This window comes from Bombus flavifrons, chromosome 5 (genome assembly GCF_040668555.2).
Source record: "Bombus flavifrons isolate JBK064 chromosome 5, iyBomFlav1_principal, whole genome shotgun sequence".
Classification (NCBI taxonomy): Eukaryota; Metazoa; Arthropoda; class Insecta; order Hymenoptera; family Apidae; genus Bombus; species Bombus flavifrons.
Window position 1 is genome coordinate 3,810,736 of NC_138446.1, and position 24,371 is coordinate 3,835,106.

At 31.9% G+C, this 24,371-nt stretch overlaps 3 protein-coding genes across 15 annotated transcripts in view; 2 read left to right on the top strand and 1 right to left on the bottom strand.

The window, feature by feature from the left end:
• Window positions 1–6,995, top strand: part of sdk (sidekick cell adhesion molecule) — a 42,720-nt gene extending 35,725 nt beyond the window's left edge. For 3 of the 6 annotated variants that reach the window (XM_069113599.1, XM_069113598.1, XM_069113602.1), the window contains 12 exons: window positions 71–2,294; window positions 2,369–2,565; window positions 2,645–2,841; window positions 2,918–3,157; window positions 3,240–3,437; window positions 3,524–3,665; window positions 3,753–4,031; window positions 4,277–4,297; window positions 4,831–4,988; window positions 5,070–5,232; window positions 5,300–5,628; window positions 5,692–6,995. In XM_069113599.1, coding sequence (XP_068969700.1) covers window positions 71–2,294; window positions 2,369–2,565; window positions 2,645–2,841; window positions 2,918–3,157; window positions 3,240–3,437; window positions 3,524–3,665; window positions 3,753–4,031; window positions 4,277–4,297; window positions 4,831–4,988; window positions 5,070–5,232; window positions 5,300–5,628; window positions 5,692–5,934 — 4,391 coding nt within the window. In that variant the 3' untranslated portion in view covers window positions 5,935–6,995. The remainder of the gene's footprint in view (window positions 1–70; window positions 2,295–2,368; window positions 2,566–2,644; window positions 2,842–2,917; window positions 3,158–3,239; window positions 3,438–3,523; window positions 3,666–3,752; window positions 4,032–4,276; window positions 4,298–4,830; window positions 4,989–5,069; window positions 5,233–5,299; window positions 5,629–5,691) is intronic. The other 3 variants (XM_069113601.1, XM_069113603.1, XM_069113600.1) reach the window with 2 other exon arrangements.
• A 1,185-nt stretch (window positions 6,996–8,180) lies between these two features.
• Window positions 8,181–10,326, bottom strand: LOC138180113 (probable aminoacyl tRNA synthase complex-interacting multifunctional protein 2). Of its 2 annotated transcripts, none has more exons than XM_069113611.1 (4): window positions 9,993–10,326; window positions 8,927–9,085; window positions 8,636–8,846; window positions 8,181–8,563 (listed from the first exon to the last, which is right to left on the bottom strand). In XM_069113611.1, exons 1-4 carry the CDS (start codon window positions 10,155–10,157, stop codon window positions 8,205–8,207), a joined length of 894 nt encoding a protein of 297 aa, XP_068969712.1. In that variant the 5' UTR covers window positions 10,158–10,326; the 3' UTR covers window positions 8,181–8,204. The 2 variants fall into 2 exon arrangements, with proteins under 2 accessions (XP_068969712.1, XP_068969711.1); XM_069113610.1 differs by having other exon boundaries at window positions 9,975–10,326.
• Window positions 9,564–24,366, top strand: E(bx) (nucleosome-remodeling factor subunit NURF301 E(bx)). Of its 7 annotated transcripts, XM_069113592.1 has the most exons (26): window positions 9,564–9,898; window positions 11,906–12,969; window positions 13,341–13,623; window positions 13,720–13,928; window positions 14,024–14,389; window positions 14,451–15,650; window positions 15,730–15,920; window positions 16,014–17,135; window positions 17,217–17,526; window positions 17,588–17,723; window positions 18,076–18,353; window positions 18,464–18,604; window positions 18,706–18,810; window positions 18,912–19,090; window positions 19,206–19,454; window positions 19,526–19,742; window positions 19,834–20,175; window positions 20,241–20,420; window positions 20,503–20,733; window positions 20,846–21,155; window positions 21,245–21,446; window positions 21,542–21,804; window positions 21,875–22,042; window positions 22,129–22,324; window positions 22,411–22,495; window positions 22,611–24,366. In XM_069113592.1, exons 2-26 carry the CDS (start codon window positions 11,919–11,921, stop codon window positions 22,811–22,813), a joined length of 8,217 nt encoding a protein of 2,738 aa, XP_068969693.1. In that variant the 5' UTR covers window positions 9,564–9,898; window positions 11,906–11,918; the 3' UTR covers window positions 22,814–24,366. The 7 variants fall into 7 exon arrangements, with proteins under 7 accessions (XP_068969693.1, XP_068969698.1, XP_068969692.1 ...); XM_069113597.1 differs by lacking the exon at window positions 11,906–12,969; XM_069113591.1 differs by lacking the exon at window positions 9,564–9,898 and having other exon boundaries at window positions 11,116–12,969.
• The last annotated feature ends 5 nt before the right edge of the window (window positions 24,367–24,371 follow it).

Genomic DNA, 24,371 nt, shown 5'->3' on the forward strand with positions numbered 1-24,371 from the left:
TAATAGTTACAAGCCTGCAAATCTTAATAGTTTCCCAAACTTTCATTAATATTTGTGAATTTTACTGTAGCTCCGAGTGGACCACCGGTAGGATTCGTTGGTTCCGCTCGATCATCCTCAGAAATAATCACGCAGTGGCAGCTTCCATTAGAAGAATATCGAAATGGCCATATTTTAGGATACGTATTAAGATATAGACTATACGGCTACAACGACAATCCATGGACAATACAGAATATTACTAACGAAGCACAAAGAAATTATCTTATTACCGACCTAATTACTTGGAAGGATTATATCGTACAGATAGCAGCGTATAATGATAAAGGGGTTGGAGTATTTACGGAAGGTTTGAAGATTAAAACCAAGGAAGGAGTACCTGAAGCACCACCCACAAACGTAAAGGTAACAGCTATTAATTCAACATCGATAAAAGTGTGGTGGAAACCTCCCAATCCGCAAAAGATTAATGGAATAAATCAAGGTTATAAATTACAAGCCTGGATCGGGCATAATTTTACAGAAGCGAGCGAATACAAGTCGATGACAGTACCACCTAGCTTATTCGATCCTCTTGCAGAGCAAAGTGCAATTATGACAGGTTTAAAGAAATACACCTTATACAATATAACTGTGTTATGCTTCACTGATCCAGGTGATGGTGAAAAAAGTTCTCCCGTTCAAATTCGTACATGCGAAGATGTACCTGAAGAAGTAGAAAATCTACAATTTGAGAACATAAGTGATCGTTCACTCACCGTTAAATGGAACGCTCCACAGGAAGTTAATGGAGTTCTTATCCAATACCAATTAAAATATATGATCAAAGATGTACCGGATTCTCTACGAGTAGAAAACTTCACGTCAGACACTCTTTCAGCCAAAATCGAACATTTACAAGCAATGACTCATTATAAATTTGAAGTTGTTGCTTGGACTTCAGTAGGCCCTGGAAAACCAGCAGTAGCTGTTATTCAATCAGGCGTTGAGCCTGTTCTTCCTGAACCACCAACTAAATTAGCACTATCTAATATAGATGCATTCTCTGTTGTTCTTCAATTTACTCCAGGCTTTGACGGCAATTCGTCCATAATAAAGTGGACAGTACAAGCACAAACCACTCGAAACACAACATGGTACAATATTTACGAAGTTTCAGATCCTGATGCTAGTACAATCACTGTAGGTGGTCTAATTCCATTTATGCAGTATAAATTGCGATTAATAGCTAACAACGTTGTCGGTGCTTCCCAACCTTCCGAACCAACAAAAGAATTTCAAACGATTCAAGCACCACCGTCACATCCTCCTAGGAATGTTACGGTTCGTGCAATGAGCGCCACGGAATTGCGTGTTAGATGGATTCCATTACAACAGATTGAATGGTACGGAAATCCAAGGGGATATAATGTTACTTATACTGAAATTCGAACGAACAAGTCAAAGAGCATAACTATAGAAGACCATACAGCGAATTCGTATATTTTAGAGAACATGGAAGAATATGCTCTCTATAAAATTGTAATGCAAGCGCTTAATGACGTTGGATCATCGACAATAAGCCCGAAAGCTGTTGAAAGAACTCGCGAATCAGTTCCTTCGATGGGTCCTATTAATGTAGAAGCCAATGCAACGTCTTCCACGACTATATTAGTTAGATGGGGTGATGTTCCCATAGAACATCAGAATGGACAAATAGAAGGATTTAAAGTTTACTACGGTGCAAATGCTAGATCAGCATTCCAGTATAAAAACATTCCTAGTAATACAACATTTACAACAACTTTAACAGAACTTCGAAAATTTGTCCAGTATCACATACAAGTTCTAGCTTATACGCGTCTTGGCGATGGCACTTTAAGCACTCCGCCAGTTAGAGTACAAACATTTGAAGATGCTCCTGGACCTCCATCGAATGTATCGTTCCCTGATGTAAGCTTTACCACTGCTCGGATTATTTGGGATACTCCAGAAGATCCGAACGGAGAGATTCTCGCCTATAAAGTTATGTTTCATCTAAATAATAGTCAGGATCATCAATTTTCGAAGGAGTTTCCTGCATCAGATAGAACTTTTAGAGCAACTGGACTAGAGCCAGAGAAGTATTACATGTTTTCGGTAACAGCACAAACGAGGTTAGGATGGGGAAAAACAGCATACGCTCTCGTTTTTACTACAAATAATAGAGAACGTCCGCAATCGCCATCGATGCCACAAATTAGCAGATCGCAAATACAAAGTAGACAGATAACATTTAATTGGACACCTGGCCGTGATGGGTTTGCACCATTAAGGTAAATTTTTCACTACATCTAATGTATAATTTTTTATATTATGTAAAATTAATATGTATAATGCTTTTTTATAGATATTATACGGTACAACAATCAGAAAATTCAGGACCATTTCAAACGATTCCTGAAAGAGTAGAACCAACATTAACATCTTATACAGCAAATGATTTAAAACCATTTACATTCTATCAATTCCGAATACAAGCAACTAACGATATAGGTCCTTCAACTTGGAGTACAGAATCTGTTCAAGTTCAAACTCTACCAGCAGGTACATAAAATTCACTTTTCATTTGTCCTAAATTTATTTCGTTAAGATACATAATTTTTATCATAATATGAATTTATAGCACCTTCTCGGGGAGTTACCGGATTGAAAGTAGTTCCAATAACGACATCTAGTATAGAAGTTCATTGGAACGCAATAGATGAAGTATATTGGAGCGGCGATCATGAAACAGGTGGTTATCGCGTCGTTTATCAACCAGTTTCTGATTTTCCCACAGCCCTTCAAGATACTCCTAAAGAAGAAGTTTTAGGAATAAAAGTAATGATTATAATTATAGAACACTGTAATAGATTGTAAATGATAAGTTGTATTAATCATTTCTTAACTTTTGCAGGCTACGAAGATTGTTTTAAGCGACTTAACAGAAGATAGGTATTACGAAGTAATAGTGTTACCCTTCAATTCTGAAGGCGAAGGTCCATCAAGCCCTCCAGTGACTGTATATGTAGGAGAAGCAGTTCCTACAGGAGAACCACAACATCTAAAAGCAGAACCAATTTCTTCTACAGAAGTACATCTGCGTTGGAAACCACCCCAAGCCAATATGCAAAATGGAGATTTATTAGGATATAAAGTAAAATTATCATTTGCATATAGAATTTATTTTTTAATTTAATTGTGTAAGCAATATTTATTATTTATATTTCTTATTTTAGATTTTCTATTTAGTTACTGATTCTCCTCAAGATTTAGAAAACAAACAGGAAGAAGAAATAGAAGTTGTACCAGCATCATACTTAACACATAGCTTAGTGTTTTTAGATAAATATACAGAATATCGCATTCAAGTATTGGCTTTCAACCCTGCCGGTGATGGTCCTCGAACCCCATCTATCACTGTCAGAACTAAACAGGTACATAAGTTTAACAATAATTAAACTGATGTCGTAATTGCTTTTCTTCTCTTTTTCATTTTTAAATATATTCAATTGATTTATAGGATATACCTGGACCACCACACAATTTACAATTCTCAGAAATTACAATGACTAGTCTCCGCGTCTCTTGGGAAGCACCAAAATTACGAAATGGTGAAATAGTCGGCTACATTGTTACATATGAAACTGCAGAACAAAATGATCGTATGTTTTTTAGTATAAAAGTTATTCCAAATATTTAATATACGAACAAACAATTGCTTAGATACGTAACATTTTATATTATTGTAGGTTTTAGTAAGCAAGTTAAACAAAAGGTAACGGAAACAAGTCTACTAATTCAACCTTTAGAAGAAGAAGAAACGTATACTTTTATGGTTAGAGCGCAAACCATTGATTTTGGTCCGCCTATATCTGGAAATGTTACAACAGGTCCACAAGAAGGTTCACCAATGGCACCTAGCAATCTTGCTGTTACAAAAACAGTGTCTAGTGTTGAATTACAGTGGTCTAATGGTGCTTCTGGAAAAGGACCCATTCTAGGATACTACATCGAAACGCGCCGGAAAGGTAAATAATATGAACTATTAACATTTATAAAACCCCTCAAATATTAAAACGAAGATTGCAGAATTGATAAAAAAAATGAAAAATATTTCTAGAAAGTATATATTTATACATGTGAAAGATAAAACTGAATAGTAGAGTTACTTTGATTATTTTATTTTCACATATTTAAAAATAAATTATCTATTTATAAAATTCCAGATTATATTATTTGTATTACTAATATTGCCTTTTTTATAATCATATAGCAATGGAAGAGTGGCAGCATTGTAAGTGTCAATGCACGTAAATATATTGAACGTCGAGTATTGTATTAGATGATATCAACAGTTAAATATGATTTTTGTTAGCGTTAAAATATAGCTTCCTGTTTGTTATTAATCTGTGATTTGTTTAGTGATATTTGTACTGTTGATTGCATGATAATGTCACAGCATGACATTTTCCATGAGTTCAGTTAGAAATTCATCAAACATCTTAACTTCGAATGCTGCTATAATTTACAGTAATAAATGAATAGCTAAAGTTTGACATGTTAGATGATGGTGTATTCCTACAGTTTTAATTTTTCAGTTTTTACATCTAATACTTCATTAATTCCCTTAAAACATGTAATGTATAACACACAACATAACTATATAAGTTTTCAGTCATCATTACTTTCTTAAAAGCTATGAAAGCAACCAGATATATCATTCTTTCCTGTAGCACATAATTTTATGAAAACCTGCAGAAGTTCAATTACATTTATGATCTCATTATCAATGCCAAATAAATTTTATTATTATATTTGTAATTATAGATGACAGTCGTTGGCAGACAATCGTACGTAGTAGTAATGGACCATTGACAGAGTATTCTGTATCTTATCAAAATTTACTTCCATCTACATCGTATTTATTCAGAGTAATATCATATAATCGTTATGGAATTAGTTATCCAGCATATTCCACAGAAACGGTAAATAGGATTGCTGTATATAAATTTTTATAAATATTTCTAAGCATTAAATACTAATGATAATTTCCTGTTTTTTTTTAGATTTTAACTCCATCAAAGCTATACCTTGAATATGCATACCTACAACATAAACCATTTTACAGACAAACTTGGTTTATGGTTACTTTAGCTGCTGCATCAATTATAATTATTATAATGGTCATAGCAGTGCTATGCGTGAAAAGTAAAAGCTATAAATATAAACGTAAGTTGTAATAAATACATTCTAACACAAAGTATATGAGTTTATAATAATCAAGTAATTGTTCTAGAAGAAGCACAAAAGACACTTGAAGAGTCTATGGCGATGGATACTGATGATAGACAAGAGTCTGATTTAGAGCTTTATAGATCAAGACAAGGAGGTGGTGGTGCTATGAATATGGCTAATGCTTGTGGTACATTAGGTAAAAGAAACACTTTAGCAAGAAAATCTATGCATCCTCCTCCTCCTACAATGTTGGGAAAGTCACCTCCTAGACCATCACCAGCCTCTGTTGCTTATCATAGCGACGAAGAAAGTCTGAAAGGATATGATGAAAACCCTGACGATAGCAGCGTTACGGAAAAACCTTCCGAAATTAGTTCAACAGATTCACAGGTAACATTCCTTAAATATATGTATAAAACATATGCATTATACATAACGTATTTTATGTTATAGGGATCTGAAAGCGAGAATGAAAGTGTACAATCGGATCCACATTCCTTCGTAAATCATTACGCTAATGTTAATGATTCCTTAAGACAGTCCTGGAAACGTCAAAAACCAGTTAGAAATTATTCATCGTACACTGATTCTGAACCTGAAGGTAGTGCCGTTGTCAGTTTAAATGGGGGACAAATTATTATGAACAATATGGCAAGGTCGAGAGCACCATTGCCTGGTTTTTCGTCTTTCGTATAATTTGTTCGTAATAAAAAACGAAAGTTTTCGTTAAGTAGATAGGGTGCCGAATTATAGACTAGCAAAATTTATAATCGTTATACGATTAAAGTAAAATAAATTTATGCTGAGCACGAATTAATTTTGAAGCATATAAATAATTTGGAGAAAAAAGAAAATTGTTAAATATGCGTAAAAAGAGATATTGTTAAAATTTTGATCATTTTCATGAAGCAGAATAGTTAGAATTTTAATAGCTCAGCACTGAAATTGAAATACACAGAGTTAAAGACTTATGTTGAAACACAAATTTATGAGTGTTTCACGCACGCTGATACTTCGTATAGTAATTTTAAAATGCTTTGGCACCACCATATTGTGATATATTGAAATACATATTATTTATAATTTTAGGTAAAGTCCAAATGTGTATAATGAATATTTTTACTTTCATTAAGTGAAGTTGGAACAAAATATTGCATGGATCTCGAATAACGTAATGCTTGCGCATTTTTTTAAGTGTAAGAAAAATAAATTTGAAACAATCTGTTAATATAACGTATTAAAAATGAAATAGAATATCATTAATAATAATAAAAAACAATATCGTATTGAAAACTGCCAGAGATAACCGCATATATAATTAATAAACTCAAAAAACAAAATAATATTATTTTAAAATATTTTAATACTACATTAATATGATAAAAGCAACTAAATTATAATCCATTAAAACATACGAACATACTAATCATAGTATCACTTATAAATCTTTTCCACTCATATAAATACTTTCTTTTAATGTTTTTAATTGACATTTGTGCAACAAAATAAAAGTTGTTTAATATAAGACATCGATCTAAATATATGAACAGTTCACAATCAGGCCTATCATATCAATTTCAATTAATCTTCATAGACTAAAAATGAGTCTGATAAAGTTATTGTACCGAATAAATAGAGAACATTGCGTGAAATGCAACTGCGTGAATTTCTATCTTTAAGGGTCTTTGTTTTTAATATTATTATGTATAATGTACATAAAATTTATATAAATTACAAAATAGCAAATACCGATACAACACTTGTACATTTAGTGCACAGCTTAGATAAAAGTTTATGCTAAGTAATCTTTCAACAACATATATTTATCTTCTTCAAATAGATATCTATCGTCTATTTTCATCTTTCTTTTTAAATCATAGAATGAAGAAGAAAAAGACATGACTTTAATGCATTGACATTTGCATATAAAGAAAATGCAATCTATTTAATTCACCACAATATCGTAAATTCATTTGTAGTATATAATATTACACTTACAGTATTGTAAAACATTATCATACACAAACTTATTCAATTTTAGGACAGTAATCTTCTTACCATAATGCATTTAATCTATGTAATTATTGTTTTAAAGGTGAAAAGCATTTCAGACTGATATTGATGCGTGAAATGTCTTTTTTGCTTGATACTTATTTTGTAAAAAAGGATCATAGAAACGATACAAACAAAATGTTAAGAAATCGTAGAAAATGTAAAAGAAATTTTGAAATATTCTTCGATAATATACGCTAAAATCTAGGAATATATGTATCATTGAAAATATAAGACAATGAAAATAATTGAACAGTTCAATGATGGCAGCTATAATTCTATTATATTTAATAGAGTAATTATTAATTGTAGTTGGTTAATGAAACAAGGTTGATAAAATTATACTCGAACTTTTAATTTGATTAATTTTTCATTCAACACAATCATAATATCAATTACAAATCAAAAATTGTAATTAATATATGTCATGAACTAGATAGCAAATTGTTTGATAAATATTTACTTTTAAAAACGATACATTCTTTATTCTTAATATTATATTAGAAAACTTGCTTTCTGATTTTTATACTATATAGCATTAATTTCCCTATTTGTTAACATCAATTATCAATTATTGTCATTGTGTCATAAAAACTTAATCTTCGTACAAATGAAGATGATTGTATCTACACACTGCCAATAATAATTAATTCGAGGATAAAATTGTTTTTATCCGCATTTCTATATATTAATGACAAATTCAAACAAATCGCGTCTGAAATTATACATTACTTGTACAACATATTCTAAGTATGTGTTAATATTTTAATAAAATTTATATAATTTTATGCACTCTATTTTTTTATAATTTTGGTCAATGATGTTCTTACTAAGTTTTGGAATATTTTTAAAACAATTGAAACTGTGTGTTTATACAAATAAATAATAAATATGTTTTAATAAGAGATTTTTATTTATACAAAATGTTTTTCACAAGCTTCATACCATTTGTTAAGTTTTGGCGGATATTTTTTGGGAAAAAATTGTTTAATTGTACACCATACAGCAACATCTGCTATATCAAAGTCCTTTTTATCTGGCCAATTTAATTTATCTGCTATTAAAGATAATATTTCTTGCTTTTTCTTTGCTGATTCTTCAAAATATAAAGAATGACACAAATCTAATATCAAGTCAGTAGTGTTTATCTTTTCTGTACAATCAGAATTTTCATAATTATGCGAATTTATTAATCTACTTAAATATCTTAAAAAATTTGTTTCGCCAGTTATGTAGTAACTATATAGACCAGATATAAGTTCCAGATCATTAACTGAAAATAAAGCTTTTTGTAAGTGTATATCTTTTACTATTTAAATATTTCCATAAATATGATTTATTTTACCATTTTTCCAGATCAATGATAAATTAATAATATTATTTTTGGAAGAACTTGTAGTTGATTCATAATTAACAGACACTTCTTTATTAATACTTGAATGAACATAAGTTTGTACTTTAATATCAGTATCTTTCCACAACTTTTGCAATGCTGATATAAAATAAGGTTGTCTTTTAGGACTCACATTAATGATAAGATTCACATTAATTGGCTCCTATAAAAGTCAATGTTAATAAATTCTCATGTGAACTTCTTACTTAAAAGATTAAAAATATTATCTTACATTGATATTACCTGGTTCTTATTAACTGTAGAACTTTTATCAACTACTGTAGTTTGTTTCGTTTGTTTTAAAAACCCAGAAAGTGTTGAAACTTGCTTTTTAAGTTCTGCAAGTTGTGCTAGTATCTTTTCTTGCCGTGCTTCTAATGCATTATATTCTGGTAGTGAACTCTGAAATAAAATCTTACTTTAAGGTACATTTAATATTATCCATATAAAGAATTAGTGATTACCATAATATAAACCTTAATAAGAGGAATAAATTAACTAGATAGTTCTGAAATAAAGCTAAAATTATTTGACATTACTGTATGGAATCTATCAATTATAATTTAAACATCATGATTAAAAGAAAATTTTTCTATTTTCCAAACATTGTCAAAGCAGTTTTCACACATAACATCATCATTATAATTACTAATCGATCACAATCTAAATCTCACAATTCAATATAATGGTTATGACAATACAGTTTCTCACAAAATATACTCCAAACTCTGTTTCAAGTTAAAAAATACTAGCAACATTCAACATTCATATATTTACTATTTCCACTTCAGAAAAAAAATGCCTAAAAACATAGGGTTATGGAGAATAGATTTGATAGGTGATCACTAACTTGTTGATTAATGCCAGTAAATATCTACAAAGTACATACATCTTTTTACTGGGTTAGGTTTTACATGTGTTTGGTTATACAACTGTACTTTGTAGCTTTCAGTGCAGTTCTAATTTAGTAAGCTTGCCCTTCTATACTAATTATCAGCGCATTCCCGCTTATCCTTCAAACGAACTGAATTTTTCATCTGCCGTAGCCGCGTAAGGTCCTGTTAGTTGAAAAATTGGAGGGGCAAGCATCGATCAAGTCTGTAGAACCATATTCCCGGTCGATCGTGATTAGTGCTTGTGGAAATTTTGGGAGGAGTCATGCACAACAAGCTTGAGACAGAAGAAACACTCGTAGCTACCATGCTTAATAAACGCGTGAGTAAACCGTTCATTCCAGTTAAACTAGCAACATTCTCGTTCACGTCGGCAAGATAACAGAAATGATGAAAACCTTTAAAAAGCTGATAACCTGCTCAGTGATATCAGGCACGATCTTGTTCTCGGCTTCCATATGGTCGTCTGTTGATTGTTCTTCATGAATATTTCGCATTTCGTACATCGTTTTCCTATGATGCAACATTTGCGGCAAGGAAACAATCGGCTTTAACGTATACATTCTCATATCGTTTTGCATTTCGTTCGTTATCCCGTGATTAATTCGTAAAAAAAACCGCCGACTCGTATTCACATTTGATCGTTACACTCTCGTTCGTTTTTCGTATTTCTCGATTTTCGCTTGACGGCCATTTTTCTTTAATCCCCTCTCCCTCCTTCGTGCTTTCATACTGGCGCTAATGCTTTCCAACCACTGACATCCGTTTCAAAGATGGCGCCATAATTTTTGTCAAAATTACATCATATGGGAATCTTATGTCGTTCTTACTAATATATATCCGTGTACTATCCTACGTGTTATGCTTCCAAAAATTGTTTCTTTTTTGTTTGTCATTACTTAAGTGGCTAATTAAAGCTACATTATTTTCTCGTTCATCTAGGAATCAATTTTGGAAATACATTATTATAATATATATGACGTTAATTCGGTGATTTATCGTTGATAAATTATTCTTGTAAATTCTAGTTTTATTATTTTATTACTTAAACAAGTATTTAATAAACATACATTTAATCATAATATATTACTATCTATGTATCTGATTGGCAACTTCTATCAACTTTTATGTGATTATTAAATGTACTAGAAAGAATAACATTTGTAGAAAATTCTTATTTTTAATACAAAGTATTTTCTTTTATAGCATTTAGGAAGCAACTGTTTTTAACAATAATTAATAACTAAGTTTGTATTGAAAGAAAAAAGTTGTGCAACATTAGTTTAAACTTGACAGAATTTTAGCTTCAATTAGGAAGATGTCGCGTTCATCGCTGGTTTTTCTTAAATTAGTTGAAATTTATTATTAACTAAATTACATGATAAATATAGGAAAAATTTTTTCTTTGATATTAATAATATTAATTTTTAATTAATATGATACTATGAGCTAAAAAGAATGTGTACCGACAAAACGACACACAATTTGGAATTATAGTGGTGTCCTCTATCGAAGCTTCTCTATAACTAAGGTTAGATTTCTCTCTTGCGGGTAACAGCGAATTCGTTCGATCGTGTATACGAATTAATTGCATAATTTGTTAGAAATAATAAGTGTAGTGGACTAAAATAGGGATACTTGTGAAAAATCGAGGAAACAAATAATGTGAAGGAAGCATATTTATCGGAAGTGTGGTTAGAATCGCGTTCTTCCAACCGCGCATGTCGCCACCTATTGTTGATCTGACAGGCTCTTGTGTAGTTACGGTGAAAGCGATTGGATCTTCTGTACGTTTCGTGAGAAATTAAAAAGCAATCAGTTAGTTTCTGCATTGCATGAATCTTGTCAGAACTCAGTCGAGGGGAATGTGTTGAGCAACAGATTGTTCTAGATAGGAGAAAGGAAAATTTTATCAAAGATTTTTCTCTACTTTTGGAGTAGATGCGTTCGAGGCCAGACATGGCGGCTATTCGATGAACCAATTGCAGCAGCGCTCTCTTAAAAGATTAGATATTGTAAATTCCCCTTACATTCGCGTCAGTGAATAATTCTGTACTTATTTTGGTCGTTACTAGTAGTAATACAAGTTGTTATAATTACGGGAAAGTGATTGTCGTTCGTCGACAGAAAAATAGAAGCCACGCAAGATCGTACCGAAACGTTTGATCATGAAAGAATTGTGTTTGGTCACGTGACCATAGCCGAAAAATGGCGCAAAGATCAGAGTACAAACATGAGTTCCATTTCATTCCTACGATGTCATTTGTATTTGTTTACAAGCACGCGTTTCCATAAACCACGTGTTAAGTAAGTGCCATTTCGTTGACAGTGTGTGACGAACAATGACGGGGAGAGGGTCGAAGAGACGGGGCCGACCTCCGAAATCGGTGGTCATGGAAAGGCCCAAAAAGTTTCAATATCATCTTATGAAGAAGCCGAAATATTTGCAAAACAAGGGTTCGGAAACACCAAACTCACAACCAAGTACACCGACACCTTCAAGACCATCATCGCCAGTTGAAAGCGAGGAAAGCAGACGAAGTACGCGAACTCGAAAATCTCGAGGACCCAGAGACAGACATTCACGAAAAGGTGGTCACTCAAGTTCTGGTGCATATCAACGTCGAGGTTACAACCCAAACGTTGATTATCACGATTCTGAATATCATTATGGGTCGGACTTTGGAGATGAGTCCAGTGAAAAAAGTGAAGTTGAAGAGGATCTTCTGCAAAGCGATGCAGATTCATCTGAAAGTATAGAAGAACCTGATCCCTCCAGTGACAGTGACTTTTCCCTCTCCAGTTATAGTACTACTAGTGGCACACCCCGTAAAACACTGCTTAGTCAGCAAAGGCCACCAAGTCCAGAACCATTGTGGCTCCAAAATAGGGAACTGCCGCCGTTAAATTTACCTAAATCATCTGATGATCTATTAGTCCCTAGAGAACTTGTTATGCCATGTTTATCTATTTATGAAGTATTGAGACACTTTCGTACTTTGGTACGTCTTTCAGCCTTTAGGTTTGAAGATTTCTGTGCTGCACTTATGTGCGAAGATCAAACTAATCTATTGGCTGAGATACATATTATGCTCATCAAAGCGCTTCTTAGAGAAGAAGATTCTCAGCAAACACACTTCGGTCCTCTAGATCAAAAAGACTCTGTGAATGTTAGTTTATACTTTGTGGATTCTATGACTTGGTCAGAAGCATTACGTTCTTACGTAGAAAGTGACAAGTCTTTTGATCAAAATATTTTACATATTTTATCAACGTGCGAATATCCTTTTACTTCTGTTGAAGATAGAATCAAGGTGCTACAATTTTTGACAGATCAATTTTTAATTACAAATCCAGTAAGAGAAGACCTGCTGCACGAAGGTACACTAAATGGTATTTCATGTTGTTTTATTTCTTATGTATATTTTTTTACATAATGGTTCATAAATGTTCATGTTTAGAAATATATAAATTATTATTTAATCAGCAGGAAAATTTTGTATGTCCATGCTGAAGTCTTTGTTCCTTTGTAAATATGAATGCTAAAACATTTTTCAGTGATTGAACATTATATGTATCAATTTGTATATTAATTAATAATTAATATTTCCTTAATGTCAATATGTATATTAAAAATTATTTTAATCGACTTTTTAATTTATTAATGCCTTTATTAATTTATTAATAATTTTTCATCAATTACAAAATATTCCTTATAATATATTATGATGACAGTATGTATCATAAATACTATTATTTTATAGGAAATATGCACTATGATGATCACTGTAGAGTATGTCATCGTCTAGGAGATTTATTATGTTGTGAAACTTGCCCAGCAGTGTTCCACTTAGAATGTGTTGAACCTCCACTGGTTGATGTTCCTACTGAAGACTGGCAATGTAGTACATGCAAAGCTCACAAAGTTACAGGAGTTGCTGATTGTATACCTGATGTTGAGAAAAATGGTTCACTATGTCGTCAAGAACATCTAGGATTTGATAGACATGGCAGAAAATATTGGTTTCTTGCAAGAAGAATTTTTGTGTAAGTGTACTGTACAAAAATAAGAATTTTCTATACGATATATTGCATTATATATTAAAGAAATGTTGATTGTATTAATAAAATCGGTTATTGTAGTGAAAGTGAAGATGCAGAAGTTTGGTATTATAGTGCACCTTTACAGCTAGAAGAATTAATGCTTTGTTTAGACCGTAATGAAATGGAAGTTGCACTTTATAGAGAATTATCAGATTACAAAGATGAAATCGTAAGACAAATGGAACTTACAGAACAAATCACTAATCAGTACAAGGGTAACAAAAAATCATACCTAGAAGTAGAAAACAGTGAGTGGTTGCATTTATAAAATTTTGCATTTTTTAAATTTTATTTCTAATTTAAGGGAATAGTATTTAATACTTTCATCAAATATGCATTGCAGGTCTTATACAAAAATTACAAAAAGAACGCCAAGAGAAACAAGAAAAAGAAGAAGAGGAGAAAAAAGAAAAACAAAGGCAAGAAGCTGAAGAAATGGTACGCAGAATTCATGAAGGTACAGATTCTTTAGAAGAACAATTGGCAGCTGTCACTGAACAGCAGGAAACAAAATCGTCCGAAGAATCAAATGCAAAAGAAAATACTCAAAAACTAGGAACAGAAAATGTAGAAACAGATGGTGTAGATACCAATTTAACAGATGGAGTAAATAAAGATGTTAAAGCCAGTATATCATCATCATCCTCTGAAGAAATTGATGAAGAAGTATTAGAAGGAGAAGAGGGTATTTCAAAAATTGGTAAAGATGGTAAGTTGTGCAGTTATAAAATTGATTCAATTAGATAGAATAATTTACATTTTTTTCATAGGAAAAAAACATACTATTGTAACAAGGTCAAAAACAGGATCTTTACAACCTAGGACATTTAATATGGATGATTTAAAGAAACGTAGTAGTGGACAGTTGTCAAAGGAAGAGTTAGAAAAACTAGATAAAAGTTTGAAAGAGGAGGGAGATGGTACTAGATTAACAAGACAGAAAGCTCATCAAATAGCTTCTGGTACACATCTCTTTAAATTAGGAATGGATAACAACTTTAAATCATACGTGAATCAATACAGTACCAATCCTATTTCTCTGAATAAGGCCCAACGTAACGAAGAACGCGATAAAAAGAGGCATTTGTCACATAAATTTTCGCTTACACAGGCCTCAGAATTCAAATGGGTTGGGAGTTTGACAGGAACACGAGCTCTCTTAGTAAGCACACTTCGTCAAACAATTCTTCAACTCGAAAGTAGCATTCAATCATCATTTATGCATACTAATTGGCCTCTTTTGCGTAAACCTTGGACTACGGCGGTGGGTGCTTGCGTTAATCCCAGAGATTTTGCGCGTGCTCTTATTGTTTTACAAGCATGCATTAAATCAGTAGTGTTTGCTAGTGTATGGCATGATCAACTTGGACACGTGAAATTACAAAGAGTAACAGCCCTTGAACGAGAAGAGAAGAAGCGCCAGGATAAGAAAGATAAGAAGGAAAGAGAGGATGAAGAAGAACGTAATCGTCTGTTTAATTTTGTCAAATATACTTTGGGTTTGAAACATCAAGTATGGAAACAAAAAGGAGAAGAATATCGAGTACACGGACAAGGCGGATGGCTATGGGTATCTGCTAGTCGCCGTTACAGATGTTCTGACATCTCAAAATTGGGTCTTCGAATAGGCCCACAGAAAATTATGGTACAAATTAAAGATCAAGAAGGATTAAAAATATTAGCTTTAGATCCTCCTACATATGATTTTTTGATGAAAGAATATTGCTCTTCTAAAAAAGAAGAAAATGATATGAATATTAAAATAAAAGAAGAAATTAAAGAGGAAGAATCATTAAAGGATACATCAATTGACACATCTATAAAACAAGAGTGCAAAGAAGACAACATAAAAAAAGAACCAATTGAAGATAAACAAAATAAAACGGAAACAGATACAAAAACCGAAGAAAAAACAGTGGCAAAAACAGAACTGCAACAGATTAAACAGGAAACAAAAATGAATTTATCATGTGAGTGTGGTAAAAAAATATTCAACTATTTTTAAGTATATACATCAAGCTTATGGTATTAATTTTTTCCTACCCATAGTTTTAGTTGGTATGAAAATCGAGAAAGTTTATACACCTATCAAAGAATTTGAAGAAATCGATATTATTAAGGCACTAACGACTAACGGGAGGCTTCATTACCCAAAAATTGCTAAAAAGACTAGGGTCGACGATTTCTTGGCACGTAGGACACATTTAAAACTTTTAGAAGAAAGAAGATTAATACAGACTGTAAGTAGATATTATCGGTAAAATAAAGTAGAATATAAGTAGTACATATTAGCATATTATTTATGTATTCTTTGAAATACGCATTAATTTTAGGAGAAATCAAAGGAGTTGTTAAATCAATCGACAAATCTTAAAGCAGATGGAGATTCCGAAATTGATATAGAAAATAACGAAGAAAGTGATACAGATGGAGCTGATAATTCTTTACAGAATATTCTTACTGGAAAGCAGCCTAAAACTATGCCTACATCGACCAGAGAAATGCTGACTGTAATAGGAAAGCGTATTCAACACGTTAAAGCCCAATATGCCAATATAATGAGATTTAGTAAAAATACTAGTTGTTATTCACGATATTGTAATATGACTGCACCGCCAGGAAAGATTACAACTACAACACAAAGTTTAACATCTACTTGTTATTCTCCTATATGTCTTCAAAAAGCAAGACTAAAACTCGATCTGATAGCATTGTTAAGGAAAGCTAATGCTTTAAATAATAATCAATCGACATCGAATTTGTCAATTGGAGCAACTATAGTACAACAACCACAAACAAATTCAAAGACAGACGGAAATGATGAAGCTAGAGATGCAATCAGGAAAGATTTAGAATCCGCGGTAGCATCTGCAACTCATTGTACGGAAGAAACACCAGCTACAAATGTAGTAAAAGATGTTGCTTCGCCTCCTATCAAAAAAATAAAAGTTGAATCTAATGGTAAAGATGTCAGTTCAGAACATGTAGTGACCACTACAACTAATAATATAGTTACTACTACGACAGTAACTACAACACAACAGACTATAAAGTCAGTTGATGGCGTTATACAGAGTATGCAAGAAAGTACAAGTTCTCAAAATTCAGTTACATTTTCATCCGAAGTTAAAACAAGTGCAGGGCAAAAGACAATGATTGTTAATCGAAGAGGAAGAACAGTGCAAAGAAGTACAATGGCTAAGGAGTTAAATGCTGATGGTACAGAAAGAGTGTACTCTACTACTTCAACCGAAGGAAAAGTTTATCTGAAGAAAGTTGCAATCTCTTTGGCTGATAGAAAAAAGAAGCGCACTCCTGTTAAATACCCTTTATGTTCCACATTTTGTACAAAAAATAAACATCGTAGTATATTGCTACTTCCACAACATGAATTGCGTAAATTGGCTAGAGTTGGTGGACGAATACAAGTTCAAGGTTTTCATCATATGGCCAAGGTATTTCATTAATAAAATTTGTATTAAAAACAATAAAATATAATACAATGTAATGAAATAATTTTAATTTCTTTATTATAGGCAAATATGTCAGTATGGCCATATCCCTGCCCTAGGCCATTATTTAAGACTTGTTGGTTATACAGAACAGTTGGCATAAAATCATTGGCTGCTGCAGCTCTTCAATTAAGAATATTATGGGCATGTCTTCGTTGGGACGATATGGCTGCAAAACCATTATCTACTGATGGCAAACATCAAATTACAACTGATACGGAAATTATGTCATTAGAAATTCTTAAACACCGTCATGTTGGCCAATTTTTAGATAAGACGCAGTACTTACGTAGGAAAGTTGTTATACCTTTGGAACTTCCAAAACAAGTCAGAGGTTTGTATTAATAAATAAATTTTAAAAAATAAGTGATATGATGTGTGATTATATTTTATAGAAGTTACATCTATAAGAAGTGGTCTGCGAAAAAGGAAACGACCAGAATCACCACAAAGCACCGAACCACAAGTTACAGAAGAGTGGGTTGATGAGGACAAATTGGAGCTATGGGAAATTAAACAATATGGTGATAGGTATGTTTAGCAAAAAAAATTATGATTTATTCTATGTATTCTGATCTATAACTTCTTTTTTCTTTTCCTATCTATACTATACTATAACTATCTATACTATACTATTTCCTATCTATACTATAACTTCAGGACTTTTGTCATTTAAACATTTCATTTCAAGAAAATTTCATACAAGTACATTTTTTACAATTTGTTAAAATATCTGTATTTCCCTACAATTTTATTAGAATTAGGATATTAATGATTACGTTAAATTCCTATTGCTTTTACCTTATGATATCACTCAGTTCTGACCTATCCTCACTTAACACCATTCAATACTAACCCTCCACTTGGTGTGTGTCTTATCCAGGTTAGAGAAGGCTAATGCCCAGATTATTACTAGGAGTCGATCGGGACAACCACAATCCGCGGTTGGTTCTAACCGAAATGCAGGCGCAAATTCTGGTATGAGCGATCAACTTGTTAGTGGTAAAGCAACGCCTGAAGAGATTAAAGAAAAGATGGAACAACAATTGCGCATGCAAAGAGCTGCTCATCAACAAAAGAGAGCATTAGAAACTCTAAAAAGCCCAGCCAATTCTGGTTCACCTACACAAGTTGTAAAAGTTACAGCTAACTCCACTCATGGTAAGATTTAGATATATTAATCAAATCGATTCTGAAATAAATTATAATTGATTATATGATATATCATGTAATTATTACATAGCAAAAAAAATATTAATTTTTTATCACAGATGGCACAGTTAAATTGGTTTCCAAAGTTGCAATACCAGCAAATCCAAACAGTGGGACAAAATCACAACTAACTTCCCTCTTGACAACACCTGCACAGAATAAGCCTTTTATTAGTACAAAGCGTATTTATATGGCAAAATGTAAATACCAAATTAAATATATAAATATTAAGTCAAATATATACATAAATGTAACGTGTATTTGATATTTATGTATATATCTAATATTTTCTTTGAAATAGCATCTCTTGGAACAACAAAAGTTGTTTCTGGACCTACAAGCATTTTACCGAAAACACAGCAAGCTGGAAATCAACAGTCCCTAATTAAAGTTTCTGGTCAAGCAGGTACATTTATAACATTGATTATTTTTTATTCAAGTAACAACAACAATTAGATTACAATTTATCTTTTTCTTTTTCTAATTAAATTTATATTCATAAAATAGGTTCTATACAACAAATTCAACAAAGGGTACAGATTATAAGAGGCCCAGATGGAAAGCTTCAAGTTCGAGGTTTGATGCCTGGCCAACAATTAGTTCAAATGCCGGATGGAAAACTTCATGTATTAAACAATAGTCAAGCAATTACTACTCTTGCACAAACTGGTGGAACAACCATACAGGTAAAATTATTAACTTGGTGTGTGTGTGTGTTGTGTTGTGTTGTGTGTAAAATATCGTGAGATAAAATATTCCAAATAAAAATGGTTTATTAATTTATAAAATTCCTTTTTCAAGACAAAAACAGCTACAACAACTACAGCTAAAGTGGCTACGACAGCTAATTGTACAACTAAGACTAGTCCATGCAAAACAATAACAAATACAACGTCACAAGTACAAGGTGTTCAGCAGTCGCAAGCTCCATCTCAGCAAGGAATTCAACGTTCATCAGCAACCACTGTAACTATTGCCACTACTCCCACACAACCAACCAAAAATGCTATTGTAGTGGCCAATACTGGACAAATTGTACAAAGTGCACAAGTATGTTACAGTTACATTCAATCTTAATAAAATATATGCACGCAATAGTAATATATCAATTAATAACATAGGTCATATCTTCTGGTGGACAAGTCATTAGTGGAAATCAAATAGTGGTTACTAATGCTAATTTAGCTCAACAGCTTGCAACGGGTAAAGCTCAGTTAACGACAATTGGTGGTCATCAAGTGGTTATTCGTAGCACTCCGACAGGCAATCAAATTGTACATTTAAATTCGACAAACAGTGGTATTATTGTAAAAAATACTGTAACACCAACTAAACAAGGTATATTCAAATTTTATATCTTAATAAATGTTTTAATCAAAAAATTAAAGGTAAAACTATTTAAATAAAATGAACTTTTTGAATGTTTTAGTTCCTGTACTACAATCTACTCAATCAACAACTACAGCAACAACAGGAGCACAGTCAACTGATGCAACAAATAATAGCACTGGTAGTACTACATCGACGAATGAGACATCGACTACTACTACAACTACAGCAAATCAAACTTCTAATGCTCCAGCACCTGGAAGTGTAGAAGCATCTTTATTAGCGGGTCAACCACCTGGAACTGTCATTAAATGCGTTACTGCTCAAGTTATACAAACTACTCAAGGTCCTCGTATAGTTTTACAAGGTTTGCAAGGTGCAGATTTTACTCCACAACAACTTGTAATGGTGCAGCAACAGGTCAAACAACAACTACTTAAAGGTTTGTATACATGTCATATATGTATTTAATGTTATTAGCATATTTATACTATACATATTTTATAGCCCAAGCTGCAACAGGAAAACAAGGAGTTTTGGGACCTACTAAAATTTATTTAGCTGTTCAACCTGCACCTAGTAGTCAACAATCGATTCAAAGTTCTACAACAGCAAATACACCTGCTACACCAGCAACAAAACCACAAACTGCACAACAACCAGTTGTTTCACCACCAGCAGCAACTGGTTTGTATCTACATGATTTGATATCTTTTGCATTGATTAAATTAAATTTGTAATGGTATTAATATTATTTTAATTTCGATAGAACCTCAAACGGGAACTGAAAGCATTCCAGAGCTTCCATCGACAGCAACTTCAAGTTCTCCCGAAAAGCCGAAAGTAGTTGTTCAACAAGTTGCACAACCTAGTGTGACTACAGAAGAGGAATCGCAAAAAACAAATGTAGCTAATGGTCAGCAACCTTTGCAATCTTTAAAAGAAGGAAACGATTCCTCGGCTAACAAATTTATTTTAACGCCTGATTACATACAACAAAGTTAGTTATTAATTAATATTATCTTTACTGTTTGATTTCAATGGGATTAGAAATATTTAATTGTTTCTATTTTTATTTCAAATATTCTAATTATTATTATAAAAATCTTCAGCCATCAAGAATGCATTGAAACAAGAAAACCTTAATCCTGAAATAGAAGAAAAGCTGCTACAACTACAACGATACCAAGAGAAGCAGATGAAAGGAGGTGTTGAAAATTCAGCAAGCAATAATCAAACTCATACCACGCCTACAATTACGACTCCACGTGTTCCATCTCGTAAAAGACCAGCACCTTCTAACATTCCAACAACGACCTCATCTACGAATGTACAATCAATAACAAATGATAAAGATACAGATTGGGCAGAAACACCTAGAAAGAAGCCCGCATTAAAACAAGAAAGTCGTGAAACTCCAAAGTAAATTTCTAAATCTAAGAATAGATATAAAAAATAAAGACTTTGTTATACAAAATCACTTTTTTTTAATAATACCATTTACTTTTTAGAGTACAAAAGATTGAACCAATAGAGAATGAGTCTACCCCACAAAAAAGAGCAGCAAAGCTAAAAGACAGTCAAGAGCAACGAAGAAAGCAACAGGTTCACTCACGAATGCAAGTTTTGTTATTTAGACATAAAGAATTACTTAAAAAGGATATTCTAAAGAAGAGAGCACTGCTTGAAAAAGAATTACAGATAGATATTCAGGTATTATATATTAAATATATTTAGCATATGTTATTTGTTATAATATATACACATTCATATAAATTTATTTATATTATTCTTTGTTGAAATTATAGAAAGATTTATCAGCGGAATTAGCTTCGAGAACCAAGGCGGAAAGACACAAACAAGATGAGGTAAAAGTAGGAAGTGCGAAGCGTAAAGCAAATGCTCAAATGTCTCAACAAGTTAGTCCGCCTAATAGAGGTGGAAGGCCAAGGAAGTATAAAGCCCAAGGAAGCAATACTACACCACCGGGCGCTTCAACCGCTGCCGCTACGAATAGAATCAAGAAAGAGAAGTTATATTGTTTATGTAGAACGCCATACGATGAAACGAAGTAAGTACTATAAAAAAATTCTTTACTCGTAATATTTATTTAATGATGGTGAATTATGGTATTGAATTAGGTTTTATGTTGGATGTGATCTTTGTAACAATTGGTTCCACGGAGATTGCGTTGGAATTACAGAAGAAATGTGTAAGACACTTTCTGAGTTTGTTTGTACAGAATGTAGACATGCAAGAGATACACAGGAGTTATATTGTTTATGTAAACAGCCTTATGACGAATCTCAGTACGTAATGGTGTCAATTTATTTGTAGATTACATTGGCTTATTCTAGATCTATTATCACATATTTTAACGCTTTTGTTTCTGCAGATTTTATATTTGCTGCGATAAGTGTCAAGATTGGTTCCATGGTCGATGCGTCGGTATTCTACAATCGGAAGCAGACAATATCGATGAATACGTTTGTCCAAATTGTCAACGAAATTCTTCCGTTAACTTTGCTAACATGAAAAATCTTAATGCAAAAGACCTTGATCTCCTAAAAAAATTAATTAAGCAAATACAGGTAAGATAGTTGTAAATAATAAAAAAAAGTTATTTGTTAAAATAATATTTTTTATAATTATTGACACCAAAAACTTTGATCTTTAGGCACATAAAAGTGCTTGGCCATTTATGGAACCAGTAGATCCAAATGAAGCACCAGACTATTATAAAGTTATAAAGGAGCCGATGGGTAAGTGTTATTTAAATTCCATATAACGATATTGTTTAATCTTTGATGAATTTAAAATTCAAGGGAGGAAATACAATTTTCTTTACCAGTATATTTCTGCTAATTATGTTTACAGATCTGCAAACGATAGAATTGAGGATAAATGACAGATCTTACAAGAAATTAAGTGAATTTATCGGAGATATGACGAAAATATTTGACAATTGTCGTTATTATAATCCGAAAGAATCACCTTTTTTTAAGTGTGCAGAATCCTTAGAAACTTATTTTGTTCATAAGATCAAAAGTTTAAGAGAGAAGTTCTCTGAAGGAAAGTAAGCAATCAAATAAAGGATAAACGGCGGGAAAACTGTAACTATAAACGAGTGGAAGTGTTAAGTATCAACGGTTTAATTCGTATAACAACAGAAATGATCTGTGCCAGTAGAAAAGAGACATTCAAAATAGCCATAAGTATATTAGCAGTAGTCTGTATAAGTTCACTATTTATTAGAATTGTGTGAACATTTAATTTGCCTTCGCAAACTTTTATTTGCATTGTGTCGTACAATGAATTTTGAACCAGAACTTATAACATTTTAGTCCTAAAACACAAAGTCTTCTTTAAGTACAACGATGCTTTTCTCATTACTTCAAAAGCATCATTTATTGTAAGAATTTATTATAAATTACGTTTAATATTTTTGGATGATACAAACATATCATTCATAATAATACTTTTATTCTTTATTTATACAATTATTTAGACAATAAAATATTAGTTTCTTAAATATATTATGCCTATATACATCTTTTTAACAAAAAGAAGCAGTAAATATTTAATATAAAAATACTGAGAAGGTGTAAGTTCAAATTTATAAAATGAGAATTCAATTAACATACTGTAAAATGAAAAATAATTTATATTGAATAAAATGTGCAATACATGTTTATTTATTATGTTTTGTATATGAAAGAGATGAAAAAGCTTTTTATAAAAAATTATCATAACTTGCGGTTCAAAATTCATATGTTCCTCACAGGCATCACTGTTTATGTACATCTATCAAATACGTGTAATAATGCATGTTAAGAATAATTATAAATATATCAAATCAGTGCCACTGAGCGTTTAGAATGGTATGTTTTTAATAATCCAATGCAATGTATTTTGAAAAATTATAAAAACTACGGAAAAAGTGGAAAACCATTAGAGAGTTTATTATCATTCAATAAAGAGGAAGAAATTGGTCCAATCACTGTCATTATGTTTCATTTAATAAAAAATGAAACCAGTTTTCTCACATCATAGATGTAAGGATTATTTAGCAAGCGCATAATAAATTGTACAAATTTGTTTATTGTGCTCATAAGTAATTATTATTATGTTGTTTTATCATATAAATTTTCTATAAAATTGTTTATAAGTAACATATATGATGTTAGTTGATAAGGAGCAAGCAGATGTTTGCTTTGTATATATCCAAGTAGAAGTGACCATAAATTCGTCCTCATATGACGAGGACATTTAAATGCAAGAAATTGAATTCAATGAAAATATTGTTTATATTTTAGCTATTAAACTACCATTTGTGAAAATTATGAAACTATACCGTGTAGCATATGTACGAGTATATTTAGTTTCTGTATTCTTACAGGATATGAAGACGCAATATTATTTCATAAACGTCTAATGATCGAGAAAAAATATATACGTATATATATACATACATACATATTCATATAAAAAGCAGCAAGGAAATACTGTTTCTAATGTTTCACTAATAAAATGCAAGAGTGAAAGTATATAGTAAATATGTAATTCTTAAATGTTGGAGAACTCAAGAACTTTTATGAAATTAAACTACATAGACTTATTGAATTGGCAACTAAGTGA